We start from the raw sequence: 14,647 nt of genomic DNA, 5'->3' as shown, positions 1-14,647 counted from the left end.
TCTGAAGAGAGCCTTTAGACCATGGGTGAAGAGTCTGAGATAAAGTTATGGTAAATACCAAAACAGTAAACTAGGAAAAGAGACAACTGTTAATGCTAGACAGAAAAAAAAATATTAACTCTGGAGAGAATGAACAATCATTTTTACCGTGGTATTCAACTAAGAAGAGCATTGGCAAGATCATGAAAAAATAAACAAATATTGAAATAATCAAAACTTTAATGTAAATATTTTGGAAGGATGGATACATGACAAAGGTGTGTGCGTGTGGTGAGTTTGTAGGAAAGACAATATCGAAATCAATAAAGAATGTCTAAAATGGAAAAACATCAATGGCACCCCACTCCAGTACTTTTGCCTGGAAAATCCCATGGACAGAGGAGCCTGGTGGGCTGTAGTCCATGGGGTCGCTAGAGTCAGACACGACTGAGCGACTTCACTTTCACTTTTCACTTTCCTGCATTGGAGAAGGAAATGGCAACCCACTCCAGTGTTCTTGCCTGGAGAATCCCAGGGACGGGGAACCCTGGTGGGCTGCCGTCTATGGGGTCACACAGAGTTGGACACGACTGAAGCGACTTAGCAGCAGCAGCAGCAGCAGTGATATATGTACACGATTCAGAAAAGCAGAGGGACTTCCCTGGTGGTGCAGTGGCTACGACCCCGTGCTCGCAGTGCAGGGCGTCCGGGTCCAGTCCCTGGTCAGGGAACTCAGGTCCCGCGTGCTGCGACCAACACCTGGTGCAGCCAAACAAACTCTTCTAACAGCAGAAAAATAAATAAGCAGAAGTGACAGTTTTTGTCTCAATGGAGGTAAAATCAGAAGGACAGGTTTTTTGTTTGTTTTTTTGTTTGTTTGTTTTTTGCCAAAATGACCCTTGTACAGCACACTTCAACTCTTTGAACTACATGCACTTACAAAACACACTAAATGCGGCATGGAGAGAAGCTACAAAGTGTCTCTCATTTGACTTTTTTTTTCTGCATTTAATCTTCATGTTAATATTATCAGGAATTTCCCCCTAATATTCTTTGATAAGTGAAACTAATGATAGTGGAGCCCTACATTTTATTCATCCAAACAACAGAATATAGTATGTTAAGGTAAACATTCACATGCCCTACAAAACCCGAGTCTAAAATTACATGTAAAACTGGAAAAAAAAATGTTCTAAAGAGGGTGACTATACAACATCATTGCAGCAGGGAAAACAGACAGTAACGGGGGATTCTTTCAGACATTTATTACCCATCCCCACACATCAGATCTTTTCTTACAACATAGTTAGTGCTTTAAATCTGGGACAGTAAAATACATAAACCAACCTTGACGATTTGTAAAAAATAATTTTAGAAAGCATTGCAGTTAATTCTAGAAGCTACAGTTCCACCTATTGGATGACTAGCAAACGAAAAATGTATAAGAGCTTAGAGACTTGATTTAGAACAATCCAATGACAGATCAGTGGAAAAGTATACAAATTTATGCAAAAAGCCTACATGTGAAGGTCAATACTTTCTAGACAGTCTAACGATGGCTTAACTAATGATGATAATAAAACAGTGGTAAGACGTGTTTATACTATTTTATATTTTTTCAAAGATATTTGCTTATCATGATTGTGGAAAAAAAGATTAACTTTGTACTCACAATTTAGCACCTCCACCCATACTTTATAAGCATCTGTATTCTACAATATCTTCAGTCTTGCTGAAATTCATACAAGTGGTACAAAACACAGCGTATTATTAAAAATCAAGGAGAAGCGCTTTGATTACAGTGATTTCTAATTTCACTGTGGACTCTACCAAAGTAGAAAATTACTGCAATGCAGCTGGACCTTTTATTTAATACAGTTTTAGAAAAACAAACATAATTTGGTTGTTTACAATAAAAGTTAAGTCATTTTTATTTCATTCTGTATAAATGGATAATATTTTTAAGTGTATATGTATATTTTAGTAATAAACTTAATTACTTAAAACTTCTGTAAGTATAAATATTTACTAGCTGAAAATTATAACCTTATCCACCTGCCTCCCATTTATAAGCATAATTTCAAGTTAATGAAATTCCTATTCTATTTTCCCAGTGTGCATAAAGGCTTTTAAATAATGTTTCAAGGTCTCTCTGATGATAATATAATCAATGCCTAATCATTGTAGGCTAATAAGATGTCTTCTTCCCCTGACAAAACTGTGTACTCTATGATGGCATTTAACAAACTTACCTACCTTGTCACCACACAGCAACTCCCTGTAATTGGTTACTTTAATGCAGATACTAAAAGAATGTCATTCAAAGAAAACATAGATTTTATTTAATATAGTACCAATAAAAATTATGTATGTAAAAAAGAACCTTAGGAAGCATTTGTTTCCTAAATAGCACCTTGCAGAAAAGATTTAACACATAATTTAATTCAATTCTGACCTTTCATGCTGTGGATCTGTTTCCTTAGTAACAACTGGAATAGTAGGTACAATAGGTTAGGGAAATACATATGTGTGTGTGCTAGTGTGTGTACATGTATATACACACAAACTATATATACCATATACCTACTATGGATACCATATATTGTATACATATACAGTAGGCATAGTTTTTTATATATATATGTATATATAAAGCTAGAATTGTCAACCCTAATATATTAGGTACAGTTGACAATTCTAGCAAGTTAGGTATAATATTAAAGAGACTACAATCAAAGTGCTTTGTTAAGTAAAGATGTCCAAAGAAAATGAATGAACAGAGTTTCAAAAGCTAACAGATGACAGTGCAGCAGGATCTACAGAGGAGGTTGGAGAAATTTCAGCAGGACTTAAGAAGGTTCCAAATCCCTAAAAATTCTGAACCCTGGAGATGAAGAATTTAGAAAAGAAGGGACAGACTAAATAATTCTCATAAATGCTTTGAGAGACTTTTTTAAAAAAGTTTAAAACATCCATGGCAAAAGAGACAAACTTCAAATATTGTGGTTTCCATAAACCGCACATTAAGTGGATTACATAAAAATCCTCCCTGAAATCATGTTGCCATGGTAGAAATTTTTTACTTCTCCCTATGTCATTTAGTCATTGAGGATTGGTTATCAGAATCTCCCAGAAAGTAATATTTTCATTAACTTTTAGGAAGAAGTCATTTATCTTTTAAAGGATGCCAAGTTTGCTTCACCATGGATAGAGTCAGCCATGGACACTTTCATAGATCTGATCTAGTTAACAAAACAGTAGACGGTTTTCTTGTAAAACTGCCTGCCCACGTTGTTACAAATATATCTGTGGAAACACTTCTTGAATCCAGATATAAGTATCTATAAGCAAACAAATAAAAATGACAGCTAACTCTCATTGCATGTACATAGTACAACTGGGAGTGATCGTTTTCATTCTTTCCCTTCTGAAACAGTTAGGGGCACTCACAGTTTCCATAATTCACAGAATAATTGCACTATTTGGTGTGCATGGTATGTAAAGATAAAACCACAACATATCCACTGTCTTGCTAAAACTGTAAATTACAGCTTAAGAATCTAGACAATGTGAGGATTTGCTTTGGGTTCATTTCAGATTATCATGCCAAGTCTCCAACTTTGAAACCTAAATGAATCTTTGAGATGAGTCTTTTAGAAATAAGGATCTTTTAAAGATGAGTAATAAGGGCATGAGACAGGAATGATCACTGTTTTGTCATTACCAAACCACTGTGGTTTCAAGGTGACCATGACCGTTACTGAGTTTCACAAATACTTTTCATTGTTGCTTCCATCTAGAATTTGGACAACAACAGGCATGGTCTAATTGCTCTGAGAGTCATATCATGAGGCCAAACTGGGTACTTGTCAAAGCTTTGAGGCAAAAAAAAGTTTTTCTGTACCTTCCTACTCTTTGATCCCTTTTCCTCCTTCCTTACACCCTCCTCAGCCTCTTCCCCTCTCCTTCCCAGTAATGGACTTGGGCCCCACTCCTACACAGCTCTAGCAAGCCCTTAACTGACTTAGCCCATCCACCCTTTTCTGGCCATGTTGTTGTTATTGTTGCTCCGTCACTAAGGCATGTCCGACTCCTTGTGACCCCATGGACTACAGCACACTAGGCTCCTCTGTCCTCAACTTTCTCCCAGAGTTTGCTCAAATTCATGTCTACTGGGTCAGTGATGCAATCTAACCATCTTAACCTCTGTTGCCCTCCTTGCCTTTTGTCTTCAATCTTTCCCAGCATCAGGGTCTTTTCCAGTGAGTCAGCTCTTCCCATCAGGTGCCCAAAGTAGTGGAGCTTCAGCTTCAGCATCAGTCCTTCCAATTGATATTCAGGGTTGATTTCCTTTCTGGCCATGATGACTGCTTAACGATGGACAAGTCATCGAATGTGCTTGCTCTCTACCAGGCAGAAACAAGGATTATGACTTGCTGAGAGTTGTCGGCAGTCATCTTGGAAACACAAGCGGAAAGCCTGAAGGAGAGTGAGGCTAACATCAAGGGAAGTAGATCCCGATGCTGTGAAAGAGGATCCAGAAACTGTCTTTTGTCCATTCTTAATTCTGGACGTAATCTTTAAGCCCTGGAAAATAACCCTTCCCTGAAGCTTGATCTTCCCTGGATTGTCCCATTACACGATTCAATGTTTCCTTTCATGTAAAAGCTAATTACAGTCAGGTTTTCTAAAACATATCTGTTAAGAATGCTCTCTATGGTTAGGCAGTATTTTTCTTGTCGAATGAAATAAATTTGGTCAACCAATATCCAAGGTAGACATTAAATAGTGGGAAGAACTGTATGACAATCCATTTACATAATAGTTATCATTTACATTCTCCTATGATGGGCTTAGACTCTAGCCCTTGGTCCAAGACAGAAGACCGGGTGGTTGACATAAATGTCCTCTCCTGCACCACCTGCCGGTGGATTGGGAGGGAAGGGATTTCTGTAGTTGTTGGTTGCCTAGAAAGATAAACACAGAGGCTGTTAATAATTCACTGCATTTCAGCACTTAATCAAGACACTCAAAACAAATTTCTCCTCAATTCAACCATAATATAGGTCAAATTTCTATTACAATTAATTTCATAAACCATTCTCTTCATTGCATGGACTTTCCACGAGAAAATCACATTCTTGATCTCATGACTCTGAGATACAACAGAGACTAGTCTTGATTATCACCTGATATAGAGGGATATAAATTACCTCTTTAGATGTAAAATTCTCTCTCCTGATGTTACACTATTTCAAAGAGAATAATAATTCGCATTTTTATATGGAAGGTCTAGTACAGTATTTTCCCATAGTGGATAACCATTAATTTCTGTTGAACGGATGAATTACTAAATAAATGTTTTTAAAGTACACCATGTCCTGGCTTAGGAATAAGCAACTGAACACAACTTAAAAATTACAAAAGCAAGAGGACATTCACTTTCCAGACAATGTTTTATAATCATTAATCTTCCCTAGCTAATCAAGTCACTTTGACCACATGTATGCATGTGTGTGACAGAAGATACAGAGGCATAAGTGAGAGCAGGGAGAGAGAGCAGGGGACAGAAATGAAGGGAAGAGGAGGAGGAGAGAGAGGCCTTTTGGTGAGTAGTGAGTAGCTTGAAAATTTAGAGTGGTATTGGTGTTTGCACAAAGAAAGCAAAAGTAAAGTTCAAGTGGTATTGCTATCTACTCAATTTGTCTTTTTTAAAAGAGCCCCCAAAGAATCAAGGAAGTCTAACTTTGACAGACCAGCTGACTAACTTTCTAATTGCCACTCAAAATATTAAAAAGCCTGCAAAAGCCTGGAAGCGTTGAATATCTAGGGCAGGAAGTTGCAAAGCGCCTTTCCTCCCCTGGAATTCAGAGCAATAAGTGTACCTTTGCATTGGCTTGAGTGGACAACAGCTAAGGACAGAGAAGAGACCCAAAAATTGTATGTGACAGAACAAAGCCAGGCTTCTCCAGCCTTTGCACTTGGTGCCCAGAAGCAAACCATGAGTTATTGAGGAAGACAAAAATTTGTTTTGCAAAGAGTAACTCCTTAATAGAAGAAGAAAGCTAAACTGAGAGATTATTAAGAAGTCTGAAGCACACACACTGGATTGTCAGAAGCTTTTTAGAACTGGATGTTTTGGCCATGTAGCATTCAAGTGCAAATAATTTAATTGAAGAGAAATGGATGTAATTTCAGATAACACTCGGGGAAATGTTTTATTGTAAGATTTTGTAAACAGAAAAATGTGCATTAGAGGGAATATTTGACCTACAGTGGAGATAATGAGTGAGCATGGAAATAAGCATACATCTTATCTGCAAACCCAGAAACCTCCTCTTTCAATTAAACATGAAGGGGCAGGAGCAGGTAGAAAGACAATGTCATGGTTAACCCGCGTCCTGCCCAGCAGAAGGGTCTCTAGCTTCATAATCTGGACATCAATTAATTAATCAATTAATCCAAATATCATTTCAGTAATGAATATCCTGTATTGCATCCTTTTATGTGCTTGCTATGCGTTAGTTTAAATTAATTTAACCCTCACAAAAACCTCAAGACACAGAATATCGTCATGCCCTGCACCGGGTCAGAGAGCATCTCCCCCAAATGTATGTACTTCCTAGACCTTCATTAATGTGACCTTATGTGGAAACAGGGTTGCTTCAGTTGTCACTGGTTAAGATGAGGTCGTACTGAAGAACCATGGGCCCTTAGCTCAATATCACTGGTGCCCTTAAAGAAACGGAGAAGAGACACAGACATTCACGTGTGCATGCGGAATAACGCCATGTGAAGACAGAGGAAGAGGTTTGGGCAATGTGTCGACAAGCTGCAGATTGCTGATAGCCGCGGAAACGGAGAGAGAAGCACGGAGCAGAGCCTCGTGCCAAAAAGGACTCGACCCTGCGGAGACCTTGATTCTAGATTTAAGCCCTCCAGAACTGTGAGAGAACAGGGTTCTCTTGTTTCTAGTCACCCACTTTGTGGTAATTTTGTCGTTGCAGGCCTCCAATGGCGGTAGCTAAACGTGCAATGTTGACTATTAAGTGTAATTGCTCCTTTATTTATATGGATGTAAAACAGTGTCCAAGGGTATTAATCATAGGAGACTAAATCAGAAAAGAACTGCTTCATCAAATAGCTGAGACTTGAACAACAGGCGACTGTGTGGTTAGGTTATTGAGAATAAAAAAGAAGCTTGCAAGCTGCAAAATGAACTGACTTGACAAGACACTCAGGATGCACAAAAGAGTTGGGGGGGAGAGGGGAGTAACTATTCTGAGAACACTTACCCTATTCTGTGTGATCCAGACGTCTTTAAATAGGCCTCTTTTCTGTTGCCTTTTCTTTCTGGGAACACATGTACAAAAGAGAAATTAAGAATGACATGTCAGCACTAGCAGTATTTCTTCTTTTTTTTTCCCAAAGATTTTTTTTGATGTAGACCATTTTTAAAGTCCTTATTGAATGTGTTACAATACTGCTTCTGTTTTAAGTTTTGGTTTTTTGCCACAAGGCATGTGGGTCTCAGCTCCCCGACCAGGGACTGAACCTGTGCCCCCTGCATTGGAAGGAGAAGTCTTAACCACTGGACCACCAGGGATGTCCCAGCACTCTCATGATTTCAAACACTCTATACCTCACCTGCACCCCGACCCTTACTGATTAAGCTGAAGTTGTTCATGGCTGCTTTATATGCAGTCACTCAAAATTCCATTGACCTAAATTTTTCCATTTTCCCTACATTCTCCAATGTGCTCACAAATGGCAAAGGCAGCTAAATGGATATCCAGTAGTGCAGCTTAGTAATTAATCTCAGGGAGTTTACTAAAGAATGCTGCAGAGTGGGTTGTTACATATATGACTGACAACCTTCTCCAAATAATTTCAGACATTTCCCACAATTAAAAGTTCCTTTTAAATGCCCACGTGTAACTTCTTGGATGACAATGACAAAAGAACTAAGCTTTACAGACTCTTTCAGGCACTTCACTAAACCATCTGTATTGCTTTGCTTCCTGAGTCCCTTCAGGTGCGTCCCACTTTTTGCAACCTTATGGACCGTAGCCCGCCAGGCTCCTCTGTCCATGGGATTCTCCAGGCAAGAATACTGCAGTGGGTTGCCACGTCCTTCTCCAGGGGATCTTCCTGACTCAGGGATCAAACTCTTTTCACAAGTGAGGAAATATATGCAGATCTATGACCTTTGATTCATTGTTAAATTATCATTCACAAGGCTTGTTATATCATAATATAGAGTTAACTTTCCAAGTAGGTCCAAATATATATATATATATATATATATATGTGTGTGTGTGTGTGTGTGTGTGTATACATGTGTACATGTGTAAAGAAATATATTTTAACATAAGCCTTAGTGTATACAATGTGATGAAAGAAAAGAGAACATGATTTCTTTTCTTTCAGTTTTATTGAGATATAACTGACATGGAGCACTGTATGGGCTTTCCTGGCGGCTCAGCAGCAAAGAATCTGCCTGCCAATACAGGAGACGTGGGTTCAATCCCTGTGTCAGGAAGATCCCCTGGAAAAGGAAAGGGGGCCTGGTGCCCAGGGGCTTCTGGGTGTGTGCCAGGCATGAAGGAAGGATTTCGTTTCCTCCAGGCACCCTGTGATGTATTATGGCTCCTCTCCAGGTCAATGCATCTGAAGCTGAAGCTGCAGGATTAGTTTAAACGTTTGCTAAAACAGAGTTCAGAAGGTCATTGTCAGGTCCTTGGGTCATTTTTCAAGACGTTTCTATTCTAAGCAATGACCACAAACCGATACTAGCGACAGGGTAGAAAAGAGGACCCAATTTTTGCTTTGTGGTTTTGGCCATGATCGTGCATTCAGGTCCACTAATCTTCTTTTTATCACATTTAACCAAGTAGAACAATATATTCTACAGTTCCATTTAGCTATTCACGTAAAAGTGATGCATTCTCATGACTCAAAATCCATCCTGTCTGACACCTGTGACCCTCCCGAGACCTGCCTGTCGCTCAGTCTCTCTCCGCTGTGTTTCCTGTGTTCCCATGCGCTCTAGCTGTCACGTTGGCCCTCAGCACATTTTTATGAACCAAGGTGAAGCAGGGGAGAAACCCTCACTGCCACTAACAACCTGGCTTCCGCACCTCGATTTGCTTATTTCTGACCAGGGATCGACTGGAGGGCAGCCCGCCATGCAGAGAAAGGGACATCGACAGTTTCATGTTTCAACTTAATTAGGCAAATGCTTGTGGACCATCCATTGTTTGGAAAGATTAGCACTAAATGCCATCAAGCACAAAGAAATGAATAAAACACAACCCCTGCCATTATGAATAGCAGGGAAGACAAGCGAGGAGGAAATGATTAAACTACAAAGTAGGCTGAGAGGCGTGGAGGGTGAGAGGCGCAATGGGACTCTGGATGGTGACCTCATGTCTGCTTGCAGGAGATGGAATGCAGGGCAGCCCCCCAGAGGGGACATGCTCCCCACACCAAGAACATCCACAGGACTGAGGCTAAATCTGGGGGAACCAGCATTTTGGTGGCATCACAGAGGGGAAGAGTCGGGTGTGTTCACAGAATAAAAGTTGTATTTCAATACAACTGGTCAATATCAGGAGAGTAAGTAAAGTAGAAAATATGAATGAATATTAGATTGAAAGAAAGTGAAGTCGCTCAGGCATGTCCAACTCTTTGTGGCCCCATGGAGTGTAGGCTACCAGGCTCCTCCATCCATGGGATTTTCCAGGCAAGAATACTAGAGTGGGTTGCCATTTCCTCTTTCAGGGGATCTTCCCAACCCAGGGATCGAACCCTGGGCTCCGGCATTGCAGGCAGACACTTTACCATCTGAGCCACCAGGGAAGTTCCTGAATATTAGATTGAGGTTAGATTAATCAGGCTGAACAGAGGGTACCTGTGACACAAGGTTAATGAGTTTAGCATTATTCTGGTGGCAGTGGAAACATAAACAGTCTTTAAACAGGGAGACAAGGTGGTCAGTCTAACTTTTAGAGAGGAACCAGGAAACATCAGATGAGTTAGAAGGAGAGAGATACCTGGGAGCAGGCAAGCAAGTTGGAGGGATCTCAGATGGCAGGTGAGCAGTGAGGGCCGCCTTTGGAGAGCTGCAGGCTGGGGGCGTGGCAACAAGATGGAGAAACCTACGGGAAACCCTACCAAAAAGCACACATGAGTGTGTGTGTGTGTGTGTACATTAATATTACTGGGGGAGAGGAGTGGAGGTGGATGTAGATATTCATTCAACAAACATATAATAAATGGTTACAATGTGTCAGACTTTCAAAAAGCAGACACCAAAAGTTTGGTTCCTTCTTTCCCTGAGACTTAAATGCAAGGGGTGGGATTGGGAGTGGGAGGGAAGCTGAAAGAGAGGGGATATGAATACATTGACAACATCCATTAGATTATCATTGAAAAAGCAAGAGAGTTCCAGAAAAACATCTACTTTATTGACTATGCCAAAGCCTTTGACAGTGTGGATCACAACAAACTATGGAAAATTCTGAAAGAGATGGGGATACCAGACCACCTGACCTACCTCCTGAGAAATCTGTATGCAGGTCAAGAAGCAATAGTTAGAAATGGACATGGAAAAACAGACTGGTTCCAAATCAGGAAGGAAGTATGTCAAGACTATATTGTCACCCTGCTTATTTAACTTATACACAGAGTACATCATGAGATACGCTGGGCTGGATGAAGCACAAGCTGGAATCAAGATTGAGGGGAAAAATATCAATAACCTCAGATATGCAGATGATACCACCCTTATGGCAGAAAGTGAAGAGGAACTAAAAAGCCTCTTGATGAAAGTGAAAGAGGAGAGTGAAAAACTTGGCTTAAAACTCAACATTCAGAAAACGAAGATCATGGCATCTGGTCCCATCACTTCATGGGAAATAGATGGGGAAACAATGGAAACAGTGACAGGCTTTATTTTGGGGGGCTCCAAAATCACTGCAGATGGCAACTGCAGCCATGAAATTAAAAGATGCTTGCTCCTTGGAAGAAAAGTTATGACACCTAGACAGCTTATTAAAAAGCAGAGACATTACTTTGCCAACAAAGGTCTGTCTAATCAAAGCTATGGTTTTTCCAGTGGTCATGTATGGATGTGAGAGTTGGACTGTGAAGAAAGCTGAGTGCCAAAGAATTGATGCTTTTGAACTATGGTGTTGGAGAAGACCCTTAAGAGTCCCTTGGACCACAAGGGGATCCCAACAGTCCATCCTAAAGGAAATCAGTCCTGAATATTCATTGGAAGGACTGATGCTAAAGCTGAAACTCCAATACTTTGGGCCACCTGATGCGAAGAACTGATTCATTGGAAAGGACTCTGATGCTGGGAAAGATTGAAGGCAGGAGGAGAAGGGAACGACAGAGGATGAGATGGTTGGATGGCATCACCGACTCAATGGACATGAGTTTGAGCAAGCTCCGGGAGTTGGTGATGGACAGGGAGGGCATTCTGCAGTCCATGGAGTTGCAAAGAGTCAGACACAACTGAGCAACTGAACTGAACTGAATACATACACAAGTAACTGATTCAGGTTGTCTCATGGCAGAAACCAGCACAACATGGTAAAGCGATTATCCAGTTAAAAATAACTCAGTAAATAAATTAACACATTAGTTAGAATCACGAGTTATAAGGAATGATTCCAACCCAATGTGACTACAAATAAGATTGCCACAAATACCTAGACTGGTGAGTCGATGAATGTGGGGCAGCTAGGAGGGAAGGGTCAACCAAGAACATCCTAGAAAATTCCCAAGAGTGTCACAGACAATAAAAGGTAGGAGACTTTAGAAGAGGCAAGGTGGCCCCCTGCTCTCTCTAGGGTAGCCCCTCCCAACTCCTTTCTTCTCAATAATCTGTAATAAAGGCACCTATATTACTTGTTTCAGACATTATATAACCATTTAAAATCACACTGTTTGCTTATTAGAATGTGCATGCCATTACATCTCATTCACTGTGGTCAGAATAAATAAATAAATGAAGGTGTTGGGGGTTCCCAGGTGGCGCAGTGATAAAGAACCTGCCTACCAATGCTGGAGACACAAGAGATGCAGGATAGATCCCTGGGTCAGGAAGATCCCCTGGAGGAGGAAATGGCAACCCTCTCCAGTGTTCTTGCCTGGAGAACCCCATAGACAGAGGAACCTAGCGGGCTACAGTCCCTGGGGTAGCAAAGAGTTGGACATGACTGAGCATACATGTAATGAGTGTTCAGCCCTGGTTTTGGCCTCAGAATCCACCCCTCCCCGACCCCTCTGTCACACACACACACCTCGCCCCCCCATCTGCCAGCCTTTTGTGTTTGCAGGAGGAAGAAGACAGATATAGCTGCAGACAGGCAGTTGAACCTGTGGATGAGGGGGTGGACTGCCCACTCCTCCTAATTCTGAGATGAACTGCTCTAGCCTTCTCCTCTAACACCCCCACAGCCCCTGCTCCTCCTCTACCTTTAAGAACAGCATTCAAAGGACATGGCCTCAGTACATGAGTCCTAAGACAGCTCAGCCAGCTGCTGGGTCATTAATAGAGAAACTCGAGCATCAGAATTACTCAGGAGGAGCTGCAGTACTCACCTCTTGTAAGTAATGACAGTGATGGTGGTAATTAGGATAACCAATAGGAACAGAAGAACTGCCCCACCAGCCACAAAGGGGATGTATGAGTTCTTGGTTTCACCTAGGAGGAAAAAAAATAAATAAATTATAGGAGGAATTAGGAACTCAGCTAAAGCTAGAATAGAGAGGAAGTTGGGAAAATTTTTAAAGTGTACATTAATCATCACAGAATAACAATGTATATAAAACAAAGAATCCAATTTAAAAAACATAGGATGAGTAGGGGGAAAAGATTTCTTCTTTCAGAGTCTCCTAAATATCTCTGACTCCTCACAGATTTTCCTTACTTCCTTGATCTAATAGTGGGTTTGACACCTTAAGAAGAATAAGAATAGAAAGCATTTATTCACGGTAGGTAGCACTTCATTCTAATGAACTCCCAATCAGAAACACAAAATCTTTAGTAGGAAAAAAAAAACTATCAAACTAGTATATAAATGAAGATTACTGCTGGGACTTCCCTGGTGATCTAACGGTTAAGACTTTGCCTTCCACTACAAGGGATGCAGATTCAATGCCTAGTCAGTGAACTAAGATTCCACATGCTTTACAGCCAAAAACCCAAAATATAAAACAGAAGCAATACTGTAACAGATTCAATAAAGACTTTCTAAATGGTCCACGTTAAAAAAAAAAAAAATCTTTTTTAAAAAATGAAGATTACTCCTTAGTTCTGATAATAATAAGTACATCACAACAGTATGTAACTTTGATATCTGTAAGTGGAATTTTGCTTAAGAAATACTGGCTACTTAATGGTAGTTTAGGATAAAAATAATCAAGAAAAGTATGTTACTTTTCCAACTCAGGTATTAACTGGACAGACCAGCGATCGGGGTAAAAGGAAAATCTGAAATTTTCACACTGATTCTTTCACTATTTAGCTATTTGACCTCCAGCAAATTCCTAACCTTCTCTGCCAGCCTTCCTCCAACTGTCAAGTGATGCCAACACTCCTAATTACATCACGGAATTGGGATAAGAGTCTAATGAGGCAATATTCAAATGAGCAATATTTGCTCCCCTCTGGACTGAGATCCTGTGAGATCAGAGACCATCTTATCTTTCAGATGTCCTCCTGCCCACAGCACACCTCACCCACCACCACCCACAGAGCTCCTTGCAAGAAGATATCAGAATGTGTTGTCGATGGAAGTGGGATTGAACGGAAACCAAGGTGCTGTCTTTATGCCCATCTCTCTTTAGATGGCAAATTTTCCAGGCCCCCCTCCTGCAGAAAAGGGGCTGCTATGGCAGAGAACAACACAACTGCCCATCCTCTTGAAACTGAGATTTAATTTCCTGATTCCCAGGCTGTCTGGAATCCCATGGCAACCTGAAAACCATGCTTTTCACAGCAGTCTTCCCAATCTCTCATTCAGATGATTTCTTCCTTCCTGACTCACTATTTAGCTGAGATTTTTTTTCATGTCAGTTCAGTTCAGTCCCTCAGTCGTGTCCGACTCTTTGCGACCCCACAAATTGCAGCACTCCAGGCCTCCCTGTCCATCACCAACTCCTGGAGTTCACTCAGACTCATGTCCATCGAGTGGGGGATGCCATCCAGCCATCTCATCCTCTGTCGTCCCTTTTTCCTCCCGCCCCCAATCCCTCCCAGCATCAGAGTCTTTTCCAATGACTCAACTCTTCGCATGAGGTGGCCAAAGTACTGGAGTTTCAGCTTTAGCATCATTCCTTCCAAAGAACACCCAGGACTGATCTCCTTCAGAATGGACTGGTTGGATCTCCTTGCAGTCCAAGGGACTCTCAAGAGTCTTCTCCAACACCACAGTTCAAAAGCATCAATTCTTCGGCACTCAGCTGTCTTCACAGTCCAGCTCTCACATCCATACATGACCACTGGAAAAATGATAGCCTTGACTAGACAGACCTTTGTTGGCAAAGTAATATCTCTGCTTTTGAATATGCTATCTAGGTTGGTCATAACTTTCCTTCCAAAGAGTAAGCGTCTTTTAATTTTATGGCTGCAAACACCATCTGCAGTGATTTT

At 40.8% G+C, this 14,647-nt stretch overlaps 1 protein-coding gene across 1 annotated transcript in view; it reads right to left on the bottom strand.

The window, feature by feature from the left end:
• Positions 1 to 1,229: 1,229 nt before the first annotated feature.
• Positions 1,230 to 14,647, bottom strand: part of CD226 (CD226 molecule) — a 91,356-nt gene continuing 77,938 nt past the window's right edge. The window contains exons 5-7 of the mRNA XM_002697693.7: positions 12,595 to 12,697; positions 7,275 to 7,332; positions 1,230 to 4,946 (exon numbers count right to left, since the gene is read on the bottom strand). Of these exons, the coding sequence (XP_002697739.3) occupies positions 4,833 to 4,946; positions 7,275 to 7,332; positions 12,595 to 12,697 (275 nt within the window). The 3' untranslated portion in view covers positions 1,230 to 4,832. The remainder of the gene's footprint in view (positions 4,947 to 7,274; positions 7,333 to 12,594; positions 12,698 to 14,647) is intronic.

This window comes from Bos taurus, chromosome 24 (assembly GCF_002263795.3).
Source record: "Bos taurus isolate L1 Dominette 01449 registration number 42190680 breed Hereford chromosome 24, ARS-UCD2.0, whole genome shotgun sequence".
NCBI lineage: Eukaryota > Metazoa > Chordata > Mammalia > Artiodactyla > Bovidae > Bos > Bos taurus.
The sequence above is the reverse complement of the archived record's forward strand: the minus strand, read 5'-3'. Positions and strand labels throughout refer to the sequence as shown.